The sequence below is a fragment of the Hyla sarda genome, chromosome 1 (genome assembly GCF_029499605.1).
Source record: "Hyla sarda isolate aHylSar1 chromosome 1, aHylSar1.hap1, whole genome shotgun sequence".
NCBI lineage: Eukaryota > Metazoa > Chordata > Amphibia > Anura > Hylidae > Hyla > Hyla sarda.
This window is the reverse complement of record NC_079189.1, coordinates 12028951-12049084: the sequence shown is the minus strand read 5'-3', so window position 1 is coordinate 12049084 and position 20134 is coordinate 12028951. Positions and strand designations below refer to the sequence as shown.

The following is a 20134-nucleotide window of genomic DNA, read 5'->3' as shown; positions in this document are numbered from 1 at the left end:
AGGAGAGGAGAGACAGGAGGAGTGATAGGAGGAGAGGAGAGACAGGAGGAGTGATAGGAGGAGAGGAGAGACAGGAGGAGTGATAGCAGGAGAGACAGGAGGAGTGATAGGAGGAGAGACAGGAGGAGCGAGAGGAGGAGAGACAGGAGGAGCGAGAGGAGGAGAGACAGGAGGAGTGATAGGAGGAGAGGAGAGACAGGAGGAGTGATAGGGGAGAGGAGAGACAAGAGGAGTTATAGGAGGAGAGGAGAGACAGGAGGAGTGATAGGAGGAGAGGAGAGACAGGAGGAGTGATAGGAGGAGAGGAGAGACAGGAGGAGTGATAGGAGGAGAGGAGAGACAGGAGTGATAGGAGGAGAGACAGGAGGAGTGATAGGAGGAGAGACAGGAGGAGCGAGAGGAGGGACAGGAGGAGTGATAGGAGGAGAGGAGAGACAGGAGGAGTTATAGGAGGAGAGGAGAGACAGGAGGAGTGATAGGAGGAGAGGAGAGACAGGTGGAGTGATAGGAGGAGAGGAGAGACAGGAGGAGTGATAGGAGGAGAGGAGAGACAGGAGGAGTGATAGGAGGAGAGAAGAGACAGGAGGAGTGATAGGAGGAGAGGAGAGACAGGAGGAGTAATAGGAGGAGAGGAGAGACAGGAGGAGTGATAGGAGGAGAGACAGGAGGAGTGATAGGAGGAGAGGAGAGACAGGAGGAGTGATAGGAGGTGAGACAGGAGGAGCGAGAGGAGGAGAGGAGAGACATGAGGAGTGATAGGAGGAGAGACAGGAGGAGTGATAGGAGGAGAGACAGGAGGAGCAAGAGGAGGGACAGGAGGAGTGATAGGAGGAGAGGAGAGACAGGAGGAGTGATAGGAGGAGAGACAGGAGGAGTGATAGGAGGAGAGGAGAGACAGGAGGAGTGATAGGAGGAGAGACAGCAGGAGCGAGAGGAGGAGAGGAGAGACATGAGGAGTGATAGGAGGAGAGGAGAGAAGGGAGGAGTGATAGGAGGAGAGACAGGAGGAGTGATAGGAGGAGAGACAGGAGGAGCGAGAGGAGGGACAGGAGGAGTGATAGGAGGAGAGGAGAGACAGGAGGAGTGATAGGAGGAGAGGAGAGACAGGAGGAGAGACAGGAGGAGAGGAGACACAGGAGGAGTGAAAGGAGGAGAGGAGGGACAGGAGGAGTGATAGGAGGAGAGGAGAGACAGGAGGAGTTATAGGAGGAGAGGAGAGACAGGAGGAGTGAAAGGAGGAGAGGAGAGACGGGAGGAGTGATAGGAGAAGAGGAGAGACTGGAAGAGTGATAGGAGAGGAGGAGAGACAGGAGGAGTTATAGGAGGAGAGGAGAGACTGGAGGAGTGATAGGAGAGGAGGAGAGACTGGAGAAGTGATAGGAGAGGAGGAGAGACAGAAGAGTTATAGGAGGAGAGGAGAGACAGGAGGAGTGATAGGAGGAGAGGAGAGACAGGAGGAGTGATAGGAGGAGAGGAGAGACAGGAGGAGCAAGAGGAGGAGAGACAGGAGGAGCGAGAGGAGGAGAGACAGGTGGAGTGATAGGAGGAGAGGAGAGACAGGAGGAGTGATAGGAGGAGAGGAGAGACTGGAGGAGTGATAGGAGGAGAGGAGAGACAAGAGGAGTGATAGGAGGAGAGGAGAGACAGGAGGAGTGATAGGAGGAGAGGAGAGACTGGAGGAGTGATAGGAGGAGAGGAGAGACAGGAGGAGTGATAGGAGGAGAGGAGAGACTGGAGGAGTGATAGGAGGAGAGGAGAGACAGGAGGAGTGAAAGAAGGAGAGACAGGAGGAGTCATAGGAGGAGAGGAGAGACAGGAGGAGAGAGTGGAGGAGAGGAGAGACAGGAGGAGCGAGAGGAGGAGAGACAGGAGGAGTGATAGGAGGAGTGATAGGAGGAGAGGAGAGACAGGAGGAGTGATAGGAGGAGAGGAGAGACAGGAGGAGTGATAGGAGGAGAGGAGAGACTGGAGGAGTGATAGGAGGAGAGGAGAGACTGGAGGAGTGATAGGAGGAGAGGAGAGACAGGAGGAGTGATAGGAGGAGAGGAGAGACAGGAGGAGTGATAGGAGGAGAGGAGAGACAGGAGGAGTGATAGCAGGAGAGACAGGAGGAGTGATAGGAGGAGAGGAGAGACAGGAGGAGTTATAGGAGGAGAGGAGAGACGGGAGGAGTTATAGGAGGAGAGGAGAGACGGGAGGAGTGATAGGCGGAGAGGAGAGACGGGAGGAGTGATAGGAGGAGAGGAGAGACAGGAGGAGTGATAGGAGGAGAGGAGAGACTGGAGGAGTGATAGGAGAGGAGGAGAGACAGGAGGAGTTATAGGAGGAGAGGAGAGACAGGAGGAGTGATAGGAGGAGAGGAGAGACAGGAGGAGTGATAGGAGGAGAGACAGGAGGAGTGATAGGAGGAGAGGAGAGACAGGAGGAGAGACAGGAGGAGAGGAGACACAGGAGGAGTGATAGGAGGAGAGGAGGGACAGGAGGAGTGATAGGAGGAGAGGAGAGACAGGAGGAGTTATAGGAGGAGAGGAGAGACAGGAGGAGTGAAAGGAGGAGAGGAGAGACGGGAGGAGTGATAGGAGGAGAGGAGAGACGGGAGGAGTGATAGGAGAAGAGGAGAGACTGGAGGAGTGATAGGAGAGGAGGAGAGACAGGAGGAGTTATAGGAGGAGAGGAGAGACAGGAGGAGTGAAAGGAGGAGAGGAGAGACGGGAGGAGTGATAGGAGGAGAGGAGAGACGGGAGGAGTTATAGGAGGAGAGGAGAGACTGGAGGAGTGATAGGAGAGGAGGAGAGACTGGAGAAGTGATAGGAGAGGAAGAGAGACAGGAGGAGTGATAGGAGGAGAGGAGAGACAGGAGGAGTGATAGGAGGAGAGGAGAGACAGGAGGAGTGATAGGAGGAGAGGAGAGACAGGAGGAGCAAGAGGAGGAGAGACAGGAGGAGCGAGAGGAGGAGAGACAGGTGGAGTGATAGGAGGAGAGGAGAGACAGGAGGAGTGATAGGAGGAGAGGAGAGACTGGAGGAGTGATAGGAGGAGAGGAGAGACTGGAGGAGTGATAGGAGGAGAGGAGAGACAAGAGGAGTGATAGGAGGAGAGGAGAGACAGGAGGAGTGATAGGAGGAGAGGAGAGACTGGAGGAGTGATAGGAGGAGAGGAGAGACAGGAGGAGTGATAGGAGGAGAGGAGAGACAGGAGGAGTGATAGGAGGAGAGGAGAGACAGGAGGAGTGATAGGAGGAGAGGAGAGACTGGAGGAGTGATAGAAGGAGAGACAGGAGGAGTCATAGGAGGAGAGGAGAGACAGGAGGAGAGAGTGGATGAGAGGAGAGACAGGAGGAGCGAGAGGAGGAGAGACAGGAGGAGTGATAGGAGGAGTGATAGGAGGAGAGGAGAGACAGGAGGAGTGATAGGAGGAGAGGAGAGACAGGAGGAGTGATAGGAGGAGAGGAGAGACTGGAGGAGTGATAGGAGGAGAGGAGAGACTGGAGGAGTGCTAGGAGGAGAGGAGAGAGAGGAGGAGTGATAGGAGGAGAGGAGAGACAGGAGGAGTGATAGCAGGAGAGACAGGAGGAGTGATAGGAGGAGAGGAGAGACAGGAGGAGTTATAGGAGGAGAGGAGAGACGGGAGGAGTTATAGGAGGAGAGGAGAGACGGGAGGAGTGATAGGCGGAGAGGAGAGACAGGAGGAGTGATAGGAGGAGAGGAGAGACTGGAGGAGTGATAGGAGAGGAGGAGAGACAGGAGGAGTTATAGGAGGAGAGGAGAGACAGGAGGAGTGATAGGAGGAGAGGAGAGACAGGAGGAGTGATAGGAGGAGAGACAGGAGGAGTGATAGGAGGAGAGACAGAAGGAGTGAGAGGAGGGACAGGAGGAGTGATAGGAGGAGAGGAGAGACAGGAGGAGTGATAGGAGGAGAGGAGAGACAGGAGGAGAGACAGGAGGAGAGGAGACACAGGAGGAGTGATAGGAGGAGAGAAGGGACAGGAGGAGTGATAGGAGGAGAGGAGAGACAGGAGGAGTGATAGGAGGAGAGGAGAGACAGGAGGAGAGGAGAGACAGGAGGAGTGATATGAGGAGAGGAGAGTAAGGAAGAGTGATAGGAGGAGAGGAGAGACAGGAGGAGTGACAGGAGGAGAGACAGGAGGAGTGACAGGAGGAGAGACAGGAGGAGTGAAAGGAGGAGAGACAGGAGAAGTGATAGGAGGAGAGGAGAGAATGGAGGAGTGATAGGAGGAGAGGAGAGACAGGAGGAGTAATAGGAGGAGAGACAGGAGGAGTGATAGGAGGAGAGGAGAGACAGGAGGAGTAATAGGAGGAGAGACAGGAGGCGTGATAGGAGGAGAGGAGAGACAGGAGGAGTGATAGGAGGAGAGGAGAGACAGGAGGACTGATAAGAGGAGAGGAGAGACAGGAGGAGTGATAGGAGGAGAGGAGAGATTGGAGGAGTGATAGGAGGAGAGGAGAGACAGGAGGAGTTATAGGAGGAGATACAGGAGGAGTTATAGGAGGAGAGGAGAGACAGGAGGAGTGATAGGAGGAGAGGAGAGACAGGAGGAGTTATAGGAGGAGAGACAGGAGGAGTTATAGGAGAAGAGGAGAGACAGGAGGAGTGATAGGAGGATAGGAGAGACAGGAGGAGTGATAGGAGGAGAGGAGAGACTGGAGGAGTGATAGGAGGAGAGGAGAGACTGGAGGAGTGATAGAAGGAGAGGAGAGACAGGAGGAGTGATAGGAGGAGAGGAGAGACTGGAGGAGTGATAGGAGGAGAGGAGAGACTGTAGGAGTGATAGAAGGAGAGGAGAGACAGGAGGAGTGATAGGAGGATAGGAGAGACAGGAGGAGTGATAGGAGGAGAGGAGAGACTGTAGGAGTGATAGGAGAGGAGAGACAGGAGGAGTGATAGGAGGAGAGGAGAGACAGGAGGAGTGATAGGAGGAGAGGAGAGACAGGAGGAGTGATAGGAGGAGAGACAGGAGGAGTGATAGGAGGAGAGGAGAGACAGGAGGAGTGATAGGAGGAGAGGAGAGACAGGAGGAGTGATAGGAGGAGAGGAGAGACAGGAGGAGTGATAGGAGAGGAGAGACAGGAGGAGTGATAGGAGGAGAGGAGAGACAGGAGGAGTGATAGGAGGAGAGGAGAGACAGGAGGAGTGATAGGAGGAGAGGAGAGACAGGAGGAGTTATAGGAGGAGAGGAGAGACAGGAGGAGTGATAGGAGGAGAGGAGAGACTGGAGGAGTGATAGGAGGAGAGGAGAGACTGGAGGAGTGATAGAAGGAGAGGAGAGACAGGAGGAGTGATAGGAGGAGAGGAGAGACTGGAGGAGTGATAGGAGGAGAGGAGAGACAGGAGGAGTGATAGGAGGAGAGGAGAGACTGTAGGAGTGATAGGAGAGGAGAGACAGGAGGAGTGATAGGAGGAGAGGAGAGACAGGAGGAGTGATAGGAGGAGAGGAGAGACAGGAGGAGTGATAGGAGGAGAGACAGGAGGAGTGATAGGAGGAGAGGAGAGACAGGAGGAGTGATAGGAGGAGAGGAGAGACAGGAGGAGTGATAGGAGGAGAGGAGAGACAGGAGGAGTAATAGGAGAGGAGAGACAGGAGGAGTGATAGGAGGAGAGGAGAGACAGGAGGAGTGATAGGAGGAGAGGAGAGACAGGAGGAGTGATAGGAGGAGAGGAGAGACAGGAGGAGTTATAGGAGGAGAGGAGAGACAGGAGGAGTGATAGGAGGAGAGGAGAGACGGGAGGAGTGATAGGAGGAGAGGAGAGACGGGAGGAGTGATAGGAGGAGAGGAGAGACGGGAGGAGTGATAGGAGGAGAGGAGAGACTGGAGGAGTGATAGGAGAGGAGGAGAGACAGGAGGAGTTATAGGAGGAGAGGAGAGACAGGAGGAGTTATAGGAGGAGAGGAGAGACAGGAGGAGAGAGTGGAGGAGAGGAGAGACAGGAGGAGCGAGAGGAGGAGAGACAGGAGGAGTGATAGGAGGAGTGATAGGAGGAGAGGAGAGACAGGAGGAGTGATAGGAGGAGAGGAGAGACAGGAGGAGTGATAGGAGGAGAGGAGAGACAGGAGGAGTGATAGCAGGAGAGACAGGAGGAGTGATAGGAGGAGAGGAGAGACAGGAGGAGTTATAGGAGGAGAGGAGAGACGGGAGGAGTTAGAGGAGGAGAGGAGAGACGGGAGGAGTGATAGGAGGAGAGGAGAGACGGGAGGAGTGATAGGAGGAGAGGAGAGACAGGAGGAGTGATAGGAGGAGAGGAGAGACTGGAGGAGTGATAGGAGAGGAGGAGAGACAGGAGGAGTTATAGGAGGAGAGGAGAGACAGGAGGAGTGATAGGAGGAGAGGAGAGACAGGAGGAGTGATAGGAGGAGAGACAGGAGGAGTGATAGGAGGAGAGACAGGAGGAGTGAGAGGAGGGACAGGAGGAGTGATAGGAGGAGAGGAGGGACAGGAGGAGAGACAGGAGGAGAGGAGAGACAGGAGGAGTGATAGGAGGAGAGGAGAGACAGGAGGAGAGACAGGAGGAGAGGAGACACAGGAGGAGTGATAGGAGGAGAGGAGGGACAGGAGGAGTGATAGGAGGAGAGGAGAGACAGGAGGAGTGATAGGAGGAGAGGAGAGACAGGAGGAGAGGAGAGACAGGAGGAGTGATAGGAGGAGAGGAGAGACAGGAAGAGTGATAGGAGGAGAGGAGAGACAGGAGGAGTGACAGGAGAAGAGACAGGAGGAGTGATAGGAGGAGAGACAGGAGAAGTGATAGGAGGAGAGACAGGAGGAGTTATAGGAGGAGAGGAGAGACAGGAGGAGTGATAGGAGGAGAGGAGAGACAGAAGGAGTAATAGGAGGAGAGACAGGAGGAGTGATAGGAGGAGAGGAGAGACAGGAGGAGTGATAGGAGGAGAGGAGAGACAGGAGGACTGATAAGAGGAGAGGAGAGACAGGAGGAGTGATAGGAGGAGAGGAGAGATTGGAGGAGTGATGGGAGGAGAGGAGAGACAGGAGGAGTTATAGGAGGAGATACAGGAGGAGTTATAGGAGGAGAGGAGAGACAGGATGAGTGATAGGAGGAGAGGAGAGACAGGAGGAGTTATAGGAGGAGAGACAGGAGGAGTTATAGGAGAAGAGGAGAGACAGGAGGAGTGATAGGAGGATAGGAGAGACAGGAGGAGTGATAGCAGGAGAGGAGAGACAGGAAGAGTGATAGGAGGAGAGGAGAGACTGGAGGAGTGATAGGAGGAGAGGAGAGACAGGAGGAGTGATAGGAGGAGAGGAGAGACAGGAGGACTGATAGGAGGAGAGGAGAGACAGGAGGAGTGATAGGAGAGGAGAGACAGGAGGAGTGATAGGAGGAGAGGAGAGACAGGAGGAGTGATAGGAGGAGAGGAGAGACAGGAGGAGTGATAGGAGGAGAGGAGAGACAGGAGGAGTTATAGGAGGAGAGGAGAGACAGGAGGAGTGATAGGAGGAGAGGAGAGACGGGAGGAGTGATAGGAGGAGAGGAGAGACGGGAGGAGTGATAGGAGGAGAGGAGAGACGGGAGGAATGATAGGAGGAGAGGAGAGACGGGAGGAGTGATAGGAGGAGAGGAGAGACAGGAGGAGTGATAGGAGGAGAGGAGAGACAGGAGGAGTGATAGGAGGAGAGGAGAGACTGGAGGAGTGATAGGAGAGGAGGAGAGACTGGAGGAGTGATAGGAGGAGAGGAGAGACTGGAGGAGTGATAGGAGGAGAGGAGAGACAGGAAGAGTGATAGGAGGAGAGGAGAGACAGGAGGAGTGATAGGAGGAGAGGAGAGACTGGAGGAGTGATAGGAGGAGAGGAGAGACTGGAGGAGTGATAGGAGGAGAGGAGAGACTGGAGGAGTGATAGGAGAGGAGGAAAGACAGGAGGAGTTATAGGAGGAGAGGAGAGACAGGAGGAGTTATAGGAGGAGAGGAGAGACAGGAGGAGTGATAGGAGGAGAGGAGAGACTGGAGGAGTGATAGGAGGAGAGGAGAGACAGGAGGAGTGATAGGAGAGGAGGAGAGACAGGAGGAGTGATAGGAGAGGAGGAGAGACAGGAGGAGTGATAGGAGAGGAGGAGAGACAGGAGGAGTGATAGGAGGAGATGAGAGACAGGAGGAGTGATAGGAGGAGATGAGAGACAGGAGGAGTGATAGGAGGAGAGGAGAGACTGGAGGAGTGATAGGAGGAGATGAGAGACAGGAGGAGTGATAGGAGGAGAGGAGAGACAGGAGGAGTTATAGGAGGAGAGGAGAGACAGGAGGAGTGATAGGAGGAGAGGAGAGACAGGAGGAGTGATAGGAGGAGAGACAGGAGGAGGGATAGGAGGAGAGGAGAGACAGGAGGAGTGATAGGAGAAGAGGAAAGACAGGAGGAGTGATAGGAGGAGAGGAGAGACAGGAGGAGAGGAGAGACAGGAGGAGCGAGAGGAGGAGACACAGGAGGAGTGATAGGAGGAGAGGAGAGACAGGAGGAGTTATAGGAGGAGAGACAGGAGGAGTGACAGGAGGAGAGACAGGAGGAGTGATAGGAGGAGATGAGAGACAGGAGGAGTGATAGGAGGAGATGAGAGACAGGAGGAGTGATAGGAGGAGAGGAGAGACTGGAGGAGTGATAGGAGGAGAGGAGAGACAGGAGGAGTTATAGGAGGAGAGGAGAGACAGGAGGAGTGATAGGAGGAGAGGAGAGACAGGAGGAGTGATAGGAGGAGAGACAGGAGGAGGGATAGGAGGAGAGGAGAGACAGGAGGAGTGATAGGAGAAGAGGAAAGACAGGAGGAGTGATAGGAGGAGAGGAGAGACAGGAGGAGAGGAGAGACAGGAGGAGCGAGAGGAGGAGACACAGGAGGAGTGAAAGGAGGAGAGGAGAGACAGGAGGAGTTATAGGAGGAGAGACAGGAGGAGTGACAGGAGGAGAGACAGGAGGAGTGATAGGAGGAGAGACAGGAGAAGTGATAGGAGGAGAGACAGGAGGAGTTATAGGAGGAGAGGAGAGACAGGAGGAGTGATAGGAGGAGAGGAGAGACAGAAGGAGTAATAGGAGGAGAGGAGAGACGGGAGGAGTGATAGGAGGAGAGGAGAGACGGGAGGAGTGATAGGAGGAGAGGAGAGACGGGAGGAGTGATAGGAGGAGAGGAGAGACAGGAGGAGTGATAGGAGGAGAGACAGGAGGAGGGATAGGAGGAGAGGAGAGACAGGAGGAGTGATAGGAGAAGAGGAAAGACAGGAGGAGTGATAGGAGGAGAGGAGAGACAGGAGGAGAGGAGAGACAGGAGGAGCGAGAGGAGGAGACACAGGAGGAGTGATAGGAGGAGAGGAGAGACAGGAGGAGTTATAGGAGGAGAGACAGGAGGAGTGACAGGAGGAGAGACAGGAGGAGTGATAGGAGGAGATGAGAGACAGGAGGAGTGATAGGAGGAGATGAGAGACAGGAGGAGTGATAGGAGGAGAGGAGAGACTGGAGGAGTGATAGGAGGAGAGGAGAGACAGGAGGAGTTATAGGAGGAGAGGAGAGACAGGAGGAGTGATAGGAGGAGAGGAGAGACAGGAGGAGTGATAGGAGGAGAGACAGGAGGAGGGATAGGAGGAGAGGAGAGACAGGAGGAGTGATAGGAGAAGAGGAAAGACAGGAGGAGTGATAGGAGGAGAGGAGAGACAGGAGGAGAGGAGAGACAGGAGGAGCGAGAGGAGGAGACACAGGAGGAGTGAAAGGAGGAGAGGAGAGACAGGAGGAGTTATAGGAGGAGAGACAGGAGGAGTGACAGGAGGAGAGACAGGAGGAGTGATAGGAGGAGAGACAGGAGAAGTGATAGGAGGAGAGACAGGAGGAGTTATAGGAGGAGAGGAGAGACAGGAGGAGTGATAGGAGGAGAGGAGAGACAGAAGGAGTAATAGGAGGAGAGGAGAGACGGGAGGAGTGATAGGAGGAGAGGAGAGACGGGAGGAGTGATAGGAGGAGAGGAGAGACGGGAGGAGTGATAGGAGGAGAGGAGAGACTGGAGGAGTGATAGGAGAGGAGGAGAGACAGGAGGAGTTATAGGAGGAGAGGAGAGACAGGAGGAGTTATAGGAGGAGAGACAGGAGGAGTTATAGGAGGAGAGGAGAGACAGGAGGAGTGAGAGGAGGAGAGGAGAGACAGGAGGAGTGATAGGAGTAGAGAAGAGACAGGAGGAGTTATAGGAGGAGAGACAGGAGGAGTTATAGGAGGAGAGGAGAGACAGGAGGAGTGATAGGAGAAGAGGAGAGACAGGAGGAGTTAAAGGAGGAGAGGAGAGACAGGAGGAGTTATAGGAGGAGAGACAGGAGGAGTTATAGGAGAAGAGGAGAGACAGGAGGAGTGATAGGAGGAGAGGAGAGACAGGAGGAGTGATAGGAGGAGAGGAGAGACAGGAGGAGTGATAGCAGGAGAGACAGGAGGAGTGATAGGAGGAGAGGAGAGACAGGAGGAGTGATAGGAGGAGAGGAGAGACTGGATGAGTGATAGGAGGAGAGGAGAGACAGGAGGAGTGAGAGGAGGAGAGGAGAGACAGGAGGAGTGAGAGGAGGAGAGGAGAGACAGGAGGAGTGAGAGGAGGAGAGGAGAGACAGGAGGAGTGATAGGAGGAGAGGAGAGACAGGAGGAGTGATAGGAGGAGAGGAGAGAATGGAGAAGTGATAGGAGGAGAGGAGAGACAGGAGGAGTGATAGGAGGAGAGGAGAGACTGGAGGAGCGAGAGGAGGAGAGACAGGAGGAGTGATAGGAGGAGAGGAGAGACAGGAGGAGTGATAAGAGGAGAGAGGAGAGACAGGAGGAGTGATAGGAGAGGAGAAAAGACAGGAGGAGTTATAGTAGGAGAGGAGAGACAGGAGGAGTGATAGGAGGAGAGGAGAGAATGGAGGAGTGATAGGAGGAGAGGAGAGAATGGAGGAGTGATAGGAGGAGAGGAGAGACTGGAGGAGCGAGAGGAGGAGAGACAGGAGGAGTGATAGGAGGAGAGGAGAGACAGGAGGAGTGATAGGAGGAGAGAGGAGAGACAGGAGGAGTGATAGGAGAGGAGAAAAGACAGGAGGAGTTATAGGAGGAGAGGAGAGACAGGAGGAGTGATAGGAGGAGAGGAGAGACTGGAGAAGTGATAGAAGGAGAGGAGGAGAGACAGGAGGAGCGAGAGGAGGAGAGACAGGAGGAGCGAGAGGAGGAGAGGAGAGACAGGAGGAGTTATAGGAGGAGAGGAGAGACAGGAGGAGTGATAGGAGGAGAGGAGAGACAGGGGGAGTGATAGGAGGAGAGGAGAGACTGAAGGAGTGATAGGAGGAGAGGAGAGACTGGAGGAGTGATAGGAGGAGAGGAGAGACAGGAGGAGTTATAGGAGGAGAGGAGAGACAGGAGGAGTGATAGGAGGAGAGGAGAGACTGGAGGAGTGATAGGAGGAGAGACAGGAGGAGAGACAGGAGGAGAGGAGAGACAGGAGGAGCGAGAGGAGGAGAGACAGGAGGAGTGATAGGAGGAGAGACAGGAGGAGTGATAGGAGGAGAGGAGAGACTGGAGGAGTGATAGGAGGAGAGGAGAGACAGGAGGAGTGATAGGAGAGGAGGAGAGACAGGAGGAGTTATAGGAGGAGAGGAGAGACTGGAGGAGTGATAGGAGAGGAGGAGAGACAGGAGGAGTTATAGGAGGAGAGGAGAGACAGGAGGAGTTATAGGAGGAGAGGAGAGACAGGAGGAGTGATAGCAGGAGAGACAGGAGGAGTGATAGGAGGAGAGGAGAGACTGGAGGAGTGATAGGAGAGGAGAAAAGACAGGAGGAGTTATAGGAGAAGAGGAGAGACAGGAGGAGTGATAGCAGGAGAGACAGGAGGAGTGATAGGAGGAGAGGAGAGACTGGAGGAGTGATAGGAGAGGAGAAAAGACAGGAGGAGTTATAGGAGGAGAGGAGAGACAGGAGGAGTGATAGGAGGAGAGGAGAGACTGGAGAAGTGATAGAAGGAGAGGAGGAGAGACAGGAGGAGCGAGAGGAGGATAGGAGAGACAGGAGGAGTGATAGGAGGAGAGACAGCAGGAGTGATAGGAGGAGAGGAGAGACTGGAGGAGTTATAGGAGGAGAGGAGAGACAGCAGGAGTGATAGGAGGAGAGGAGAGACTGGAGGAGTTATAGGAGGAGAGGAGAGACAGCAGGAGTGATAGGAGGATAGGAGAGACAGGAGGAGTGATAGGAGGAGAGGAGAGACAGGAGGAGTGATAGGAGGATAGGAGAGACAGGAGGAGTGATAGGAGGATAGGAGAGACAGGAGGAGTGATAGGAGGATAGGAGAGACAGGAGGAGTGATAGGAGGATAGGAGAGACAGGAGGAGTGATAGGAGAAGAGGAAAGACAGGAGGAGTGATAGGAGGAGAGGAGAGACAGGAGGAGAGGAGAGACAGGAGGAGCGAGAGGAGGAGACACAGGAGGAGTGATAGGAGGAGAGGAGAGACAGGAGGAGTTATAGGAGGAGAGACAGGAGGAGTGACAGGAGGAGAGACAGGAGGAGTGATAGGAGGAGAGACAGGAGAAGTGATAGGAGGAGAGACAGGAGGAGTTATAGGAGGAGAGGAGAGACAGGAGGAGTGATAGGAGGAGAGGAGAGACAGAAGGAGTAATAGGAGGAGAGGAGAGACGGGAGGAGTGATAGGAGGAGAGGAGAGACGGGAGGAGTGATAGGAGGAGAGGAGAGACGGGAGGAGTGATAGGAGGAGAGGAGAGACTGGAGGAGTGATAGGAGAGGAGGAGAGACAGGAGGAGTTATAGGAGGAGAGGAGAGACAGGAGGAGTTATAGGAGGAGAGACAGGAGGAGTTATAGGAGGAGAGGAGAGACAGGAGGAGTGAGAGGAGGAGAGGAGAGACAGGAGGAGTGATAGGAGTAGAGAAGAGACAGGAGGAGTTATAGGAGGAGAGACAGGAGGAGTTATAGGAGGAGAGGAGAGACAGGAGGAGTGATAGGAGAAGAGGAGAGACAGGAGGAGTTATAGGAGGAGAGGAGAGACAGGAGGAGTTATAGGAGGAGAGACAGGAGGAGTTATAGGAGAAGAGGAGAGACAGGAGGAGTGATAGGAGGAGAGGAGAGACAGGAGGAGTGATAGGAGGAGAGGAGAGACAGGAGGAGTGATAGCAGGAGAGACAGGAGGAGTGATAGGAGGAGAGGAGAGACAGGAGGAGTGATAGGAGGAGAGGAGAGACTGGAGGAGTGATAGGAGGAGAGGAGAGACAGGAGGAGTGAGAGGAGGAGAGGAGAGACAGGAGGAGTGAGAGGAGGAGAGGAGAGACAGGAGGAGTGAGAGGAGGAGAGGAGAGACAGGAGGAGTGATAGGAGGAGAGGAGAGACAGGAGGAGTGATAGGAGGAGAGGAGAGAATGGAGAAGTGATAGGAGGAGAGGAGAGACAGGAGGAGTGATAGGAGGAGAGGAGAGACTGGAGGAGCGAGAGGAGGAGAGACAGGAGGAGTGATAGGAGGAGAGGAGAGACAGGAGGAGTGATAAGAGGAGAGAGGAGAGACAGGAGGAGTGATAGGAGAGGAGAAAAGACAGGAGGAGTTATAGTAGGAGAGGAGAGACAGGAGGAGTGATAGGAGGAGAGGAGAGAATGGAGGAGTGATAGGAGGAGAGGAGAGACTGGAGGAGCGAGAGGAGGAGAGACAGGAGGAGTGATAGGAGGAGAGGAGAGACAGGAGGAGTGATAGGAGGAGAGAGGAGAGACAGGAGGAGTGATAGGAGAGGAGAAAAGACAGGAGGAGTTATAGGAGGAGAGGAGAGACAGGAGGAGTGATAGGAGGAGAGGAGAGACTGGAGAAGTGATAGAAGGAGAGGAGGAGAGACAGGAGGAGCGAGAGGAGGAGAGACAGGAGGAGCGAGAGGAGGAGAGGAGAGACAGGAGGAGTTATAGGAGGAGAGGAGAGACAGGAGGAGTGATAGGAGGAGAGGAGAGACAGGGGGAGTGATAGGAGGAGAGGAGAGACTGAAGGAGTGATAGGAGGAGAGGAGAGACTGGAGGAGTGATAGGAGGAGAGGAGAGACAGGAGGAGTTATAGGAGGAGAGGAGAGACAGGAGGAGTGATAGGAGGAGAGGAGAGACTGGAGGAGTGATAGGAGGAGAGACAGGAGGAGAGACAGGAGGAGAGGAGAGACAGGAGGAGCGAGAGGAGGAGAGACAGGAGGAGTGATAGGAGGAGAGACAGGAGGAGTGATAGGAGGAGAGGAGAGACTGGAGGAGTGATAGGAGGAGAGGAGAGACAGGAGGAGTGATAGGAGGAGAGGAGAGACAGGAGGAGTGATAGGAGAGGAGGAGAGACAGGAGGAGTTATAGGAGGAGAGGAGAGACAGGAGGAGTTATAGGAGGAGAGGAGAGACAGGAGGAGTGATAGCAGGAGAGACAGGAGGAGTGATAGGAGGAGAGGAGAGACTGGAGGAGTGATAGGAGAGGAGAAAAGACAGGAGGAGTTATAGGAGAAGAGGAGAGACAGGAGGAGTGATAGGAGAGGAGAAAAGACAGGAGGAGTTATAGGAGGAGAGGAGAGACAGGAGGAGTGATAGGAGGAGAGGAGAGACTGGAGAAGTGATAGAAGGAGAGGAGGAGAGACAGGAGGAGCGAGAGGAGGATAGGAGAGACAGGAGGAGTGATAGGAGGAGAGACAGCAGGAGTGATAGGAGGAGAGGAGAGACTGGAGGAGTTATAGGAGGAGAGGAGAGACAGCAGGAGTGATAGGAGGAGAGGAGAGACTGGAGGAGTTATAGGAGGAGAGGAGAGACAGCAGGAGTGATAGGAGGATAGGAGAGACAGGAGGAGTGATAGGAGGAGAGGAGAGACAGGAGGAGTGATAGGAGGATAGGAGAGACAGGAGGAGTGATAGGAGGATAGGAGAGACAGGAGGAGTGATAGGAGGATAGGAGAGACAGGAGGAGTGATAGGAGGATAGGAGAGACAGGAGGAGTGATAGGAGGAGAGGAGAGACAGGAGGAGTGATAGGAGGATAGGAGAGACAGGAGGAGTGATAGCAGGAGAGGAGAGACAGGAGGAGTGATAGGAGGAGAGGAGAGACTGGAGGAGCGAGAGGAGGAGAGACAGGAGGAGTGATAGGAGGAGAGGAGAGACAGGAGGAGTGATAGGAGGAGAGGAGAGACAGGAGGAGTGATAGGAGGAGAGGAGAGACAGGAGGAGTGATAGGAGGAGAGGAGAGACAGGAGGAGTGATAGGAGGAGAGGAGAGACAGGAGGAGTGATAGAAGGAGAGGAGAGACAGGAGGAGTGATAGGAGGAGAGACAGGAGGAGTGATAGAAGGAGAGGAGAGACAGGAGGAGTGATAGGAGAGGAGAGACAGGAGGAGTGATAGAAGGAGAGGAGAGACAGGAGGAGTGATAGGAGGAGAGAGGGGAGACAGGAGGAGAGGAGAGACAGGAGGAGTGATAGGAGGAGAGACAGGAGGAGTCATAGGAGGAGAGGAGAGACAGGAGGAGTGATAGGAGGAGAGACAGGAGGAGTCATAGGAGGAGAGGAGAGACAGGAGGAGTGATAGGAGGAGAGACAGGAGGAGTGATAGGAGGAGAGACAGGAGGAGTGATAGGAGGAGAGACAGGAGGAGTGATAGGAGGAGAGGAGAGACAGGAGGAGTGATAGGAGGAGAGGAGAGACAGGAGGAGTGATAGGAGGAGAGGAGAGACAGGAGGAGTGATAGGAGGAGAGGATGGACAGGAGGAGTGATAGGAGGAGAGGAGAGACAGGAGGAGTGATAGGAGGAGAGGAGAGACAGGAGGAGTGATAGGAGGAGAGGATGGACAGGAGGAGTGATAGGAGGAGAGGAGAGACAGGAGGAGTGATAGGAGGAGAGGAGAGACAGGAGGAGTGATAGGAGTAGAGGATGGACAGGAGGAGTGATAGGAGGAGAGGAGAGACAGGAGGAGTGATAGGAGGAGAGGAGAGACAGGAGGAGTGATAGGAGGAGAGGATGGACAGGAGGAGTGATAGGAGGAGAGGAGAGACAGGAGGAGTGATAGGAGGAGAGGAGAGACAGGAGGAGTGATAGAAGGAGAGGAGAGACAGGAGGAGTGATAGGAGGAGAGACAGGAGGAGTGATAGAAGGAGAGGAGAGACAGGAGGAGTGATAGGAGGAGAGAGGAGAGACAGGAGGAGTGATAGGAGGAGAGGAGAGACAGGAGGAGTGATAGGAGGAGAGACAGGAGGAGTGATAGGAGGAGAGGAGAGACAGGAGGAGTGATAGGAGGAGAGGAGAGACAGGAGGAGTGATAGGAGGAGAGGAGAGACAGGAGGAGTGATAGGAGGAGAGGATGGACAGGAGGAGTGATAGGAGTAGAGGAGGGACAGCAGTCTTAGGTGCATGTTTCTTTTTTATTCTTCCTACACTTCTGTACATGTGGTTGTGACGTCTCTCTGTGACCCTATAAACCATGTCCTGTTCCGTGTTACATGTAATACCTTCCCCCACCCCTGGGTACATGTGACAGCGCTCGCCCCTCACCCAGGCCCCTATAATGGAGCTTAACAGGTTTTCCAATGTCTCTTTTTCTGCCTTGTCCTGTGATTGACATTGAGCCAAGGATTAGGAGTAAACACTAAACCTATCAGTCTGAGTGTTTTGAAGAATACAGCACAGAGGACATGGCCTCAGGTACAAGACGTCTCACACAGCACCTCAACTAATATTAGTGGTGCCAGAACAGGCACATATATTGTTCTAAATCCCTCCAAATGTCTCTCCTATCATACCTTAGGATGTGCGGCATTGTTTAGTATCTCACTACATGATATGTGTATAATCGTGAGACGTGTGGACACAAGGTTTCAGGAAGAGCATATCCCATTTAGGGAAAGCTCTGCTGAGAAATGGGAAATCCAGAAATAGTTAAATTCCTGGTGAAACTTTCTAGGAACTTTTGGTAAGTCCTGTTATCAGGTTAGAATGTTTATCAGATAAAATGGCAGGTTTAGTAGTGGAGTCGTTCATCCCCCTTTCTGGGCTACTCTAGGTTTTAGATTAGCCCAGATCAGTACAGGTGCCGAAGACAGCTCGTCATTGTGACTTTTGCTAAGTCCTGTTATCAGGCTCGGATTTATATCAGATAAAAAGCAGGTTTGGTGTGCGCTTCTTCATCTGCCTTTATTGGCAACTCTAGGTTTTCTCACTATCCCAGATCAGTACAGGTGCCGAACACAGCTGGTCGTTGGGACTTTTGGTAAGTCCCACTACAGGTTTAGTAGTGGGACTTTCATCCCCCTTTCTGGTTCACTCCAGCTTTTAGACTATCCCAGATCAGCACAGGTGCTGAAGACAGCAGTTCATTGGGACTTTTGGTAAGTCCTGTTATCAGGCTAGGATTTTTTTTATCAAATAAAAAGGTAAATTTGGTATTGGGGCTTTTCATCTGTCTTTCTGGACCACTCCACGTTATTAGACTAGCACAGGAGCCGAAGACAGCTGGTCTTTGGGCCTTAAAATTAGTTGAGAGTCAGTCTGTTAGGGAGGCTAAGAGAACAGTGACCCTCTGATGGGAGTTTTGGTTCTGAAGGCTGCAGACATTTACCTGTGTAACACATTGGATGACTGCTTTGATAGGTGGCTGGTCGTAAGCCACTTGTACAGAGAGGGAAGATTGTCTGTATAGATTGTTCTGGACAAGCAGGATTTATTTTGTATTTATGCCTGAGTGTGAAGACTGCATTTGTTTTGTTCCTGTAAAATAAAAAACTGGAGAAGCCATGTTTAAAGGGGTATTCCACCCCCTCCCATAGACATGAATGGAGGGGGCTTGACTTCACTAGGGGGGCGTGGCCATGACGTCACATCCCCATTTCGGAGGTAGCGCCCAGCACAGCAGAATGCTGGGGGCTGCACCGAGATTGCGGGGGTCCCCAGCGGCGCGACCCCTGTGATCATACTTCTTATCCCCTATCCAAAGTTGTATAAAGCCGGAATACCCCTTTAAACATTACTTATGAATCCATGTGTCTGACAGCTATTTTGTTGCTATTAGACTGGTTCTACGGAGCTAATCTCCCACAATATATGTACCAGATGTCCAGGCGTTTCAGTGACCAGCGATCCATCCTCCTTGTAATGAGAGGCAGTAAAATTCAGGGTCAGAAGGTCTCTGAAAAAAATAAAGAAAATGTATATATAATGTACAAATTATTACTGTTATTATTAATTTAGAGTTTTAATGAAAATTATTTACACCCCCAGTTTATGATGAGGGGTCAGATTTCCCAATAGCATCCTTCAGTTGGTTCACACAAATAGGTCCCAAAGGTCTAGCAGAAGACAAAGGTCCACTGGAGCTTGTCATAAGGTCTGTCCTTTACAAGCTGCTGACCAATGAGACCTTAAAGGGGATATGTCCTATGTGTGGTGACCCAGTACAGGAGTTGCACCCCTGTACCCTTGCTGTCCTGTCAGGCAGCCTCCATACAGTGACCCCTGGGCCCCCCCTGTACCTGTACCCTATGTATATTCCTAAGTGCCTGTGTTGTACAGTGTATTGCATATAAAATCTTTTATGCCTTTAAGACCTGTTGTCATGTGATTGTAACCCAGGAAGGTACCAGTGACATGTGACCTACAGGGTGACCTATGGGACCCCTCAGAGTCTCCCCCATATAAACCCTGGGTGGAGCCTCTGCTTACTTTCTTTCTGCTTAGCGGAGTTGCAGTAAGGTCAAGTCCTGTCAGAGTGTGTCTGGAGTCCAGAAGGGGCCTAAAGTCACGGATCCACAAGTCCACTACCCCCCAGGTCCAAGTCAAAGCCTGGTAACCTACAAATGGGGTAATGTCTGTCATAGTCAGTCTCAGCCAAGTCAGTCCAAGTCAATCTGTCTCAAGTCAGCGTGGCCGTGCATCAAATTGTCCAAGTCCACTATAAGGCCCAGCAAGCCCTGTGGTCTCTGAAGTCACTGGTCACCTCTTTGGGCCTATCCAAGCTGTATAGACTGTTACACCTTTCTGACTCAGTAAAGCTGCCGTTGTTGTGTAACTTGGCGTCGGAGTCATTATTTGCCCCAGTGCCTAGCCCAGGATCTAGCGGCCTACCTTGGGGTGGAGAAGCGGTTAAACCATTCCCTGGCATCACGAACACAAGGGGTAAATGACATCTGCCCCTAAGGTAATTCCATCTGCCCTACATCACACCCTTCCCACATATATGTACAGTTGCACTTGGGCTCTAGTTTCTGAAAGGGCCCAAATCCTCTTTGTCACATAAGAATCCACCAGCATTATATGCACACACATATATACATATATATATATATATATATATATATATATATATATATATTACATATGGTAAGAAGGGGCCCTGTTACAGCTTGTGTATTTATATTCAGAATCTTTACACTGGGTCTCTTTTAGGAGTTCTAGGATGTATTTCTGGGCATCTTAAAGATGTCTTCCAGCTTATTCTGTTCTCCAGTTGACCTTCCGGGACAATGGTGGTCTCTTCCTGGCACCCCCATGTAGATGTCACATATGCCCCTCTTTCTAATGGTCTCCTCCTTCTCTGTGGCCTCAGTATTGTTGAGATCTTCCTGTAGGTGCTAGGATGTAGTTCTTGGCTTTTCGGAGGTGTCTTCCAGCATCTTGTATTCTCCAGTTGATCTTCCTGGAAAGTGGTGGTCTCCTCCATGTACCCCCCACCCCAATTTGCATGTCATGTATGCTCCTCTCTCTATAATGGTCTCCACCTACAATATGACTTTAGTAGTTGTGAGATCTTTCTATAGGTTCTAGGATGTAGTTCTTGGCTTTTCGGAGATGTCTTCCAGCATATTGTGCTCTTCAGTTGATCTTCTTGGACAGTGGTGGTCACCTACTGGCACCCCCTATGTAGATGTCAAGCAAACTCCTATCTGTAATGGCCTCCTCCTGTACTTTGACTTCAGAATTGGTGAGCTCTTCCTGTAGGCTCTGGGGTGTAGCTCTGGGTTTCTTAGAAATGTTGTCCAGCATATTCTCCTTCTGATCTTGCCCAGATGCATGGTCTGTAGATGATTTCCAATATAGTGTAAGGATTGATGACAACGGTTTTGTGTAATGTGTGGCTGAACTTCAAACATTGCAATGTCCACATCTGGTGTGTAACATATGAACTTCACATGGGGGTGCACTTACTTTTTCA

General features: G+C 52.7%; 1 protein-coding gene across 9 annotated transcripts in view; it reads right to left on the bottom strand.

The window, feature by feature from the left end:
* Window positions 1-20134, bottom strand: part of ADAM33 (ADAM metallopeptidase domain 33) — a 126437-nt gene that overhangs the window by 14809 nt on the left and 91494 nt on the right. For all 9 annotated transcript variants that reach the window (XM_056551949.1, XM_056551930.1, XM_056551909.1 and 6 more), the window contains one exon: window positions 18034-18112. In XM_056551949.1, coding sequence (XP_056407924.1) covers window positions 18034-18112 — 79 coding nt within the window. The remainder of the gene's footprint in view (window positions 1-18033; window positions 18113-20134) is intronic.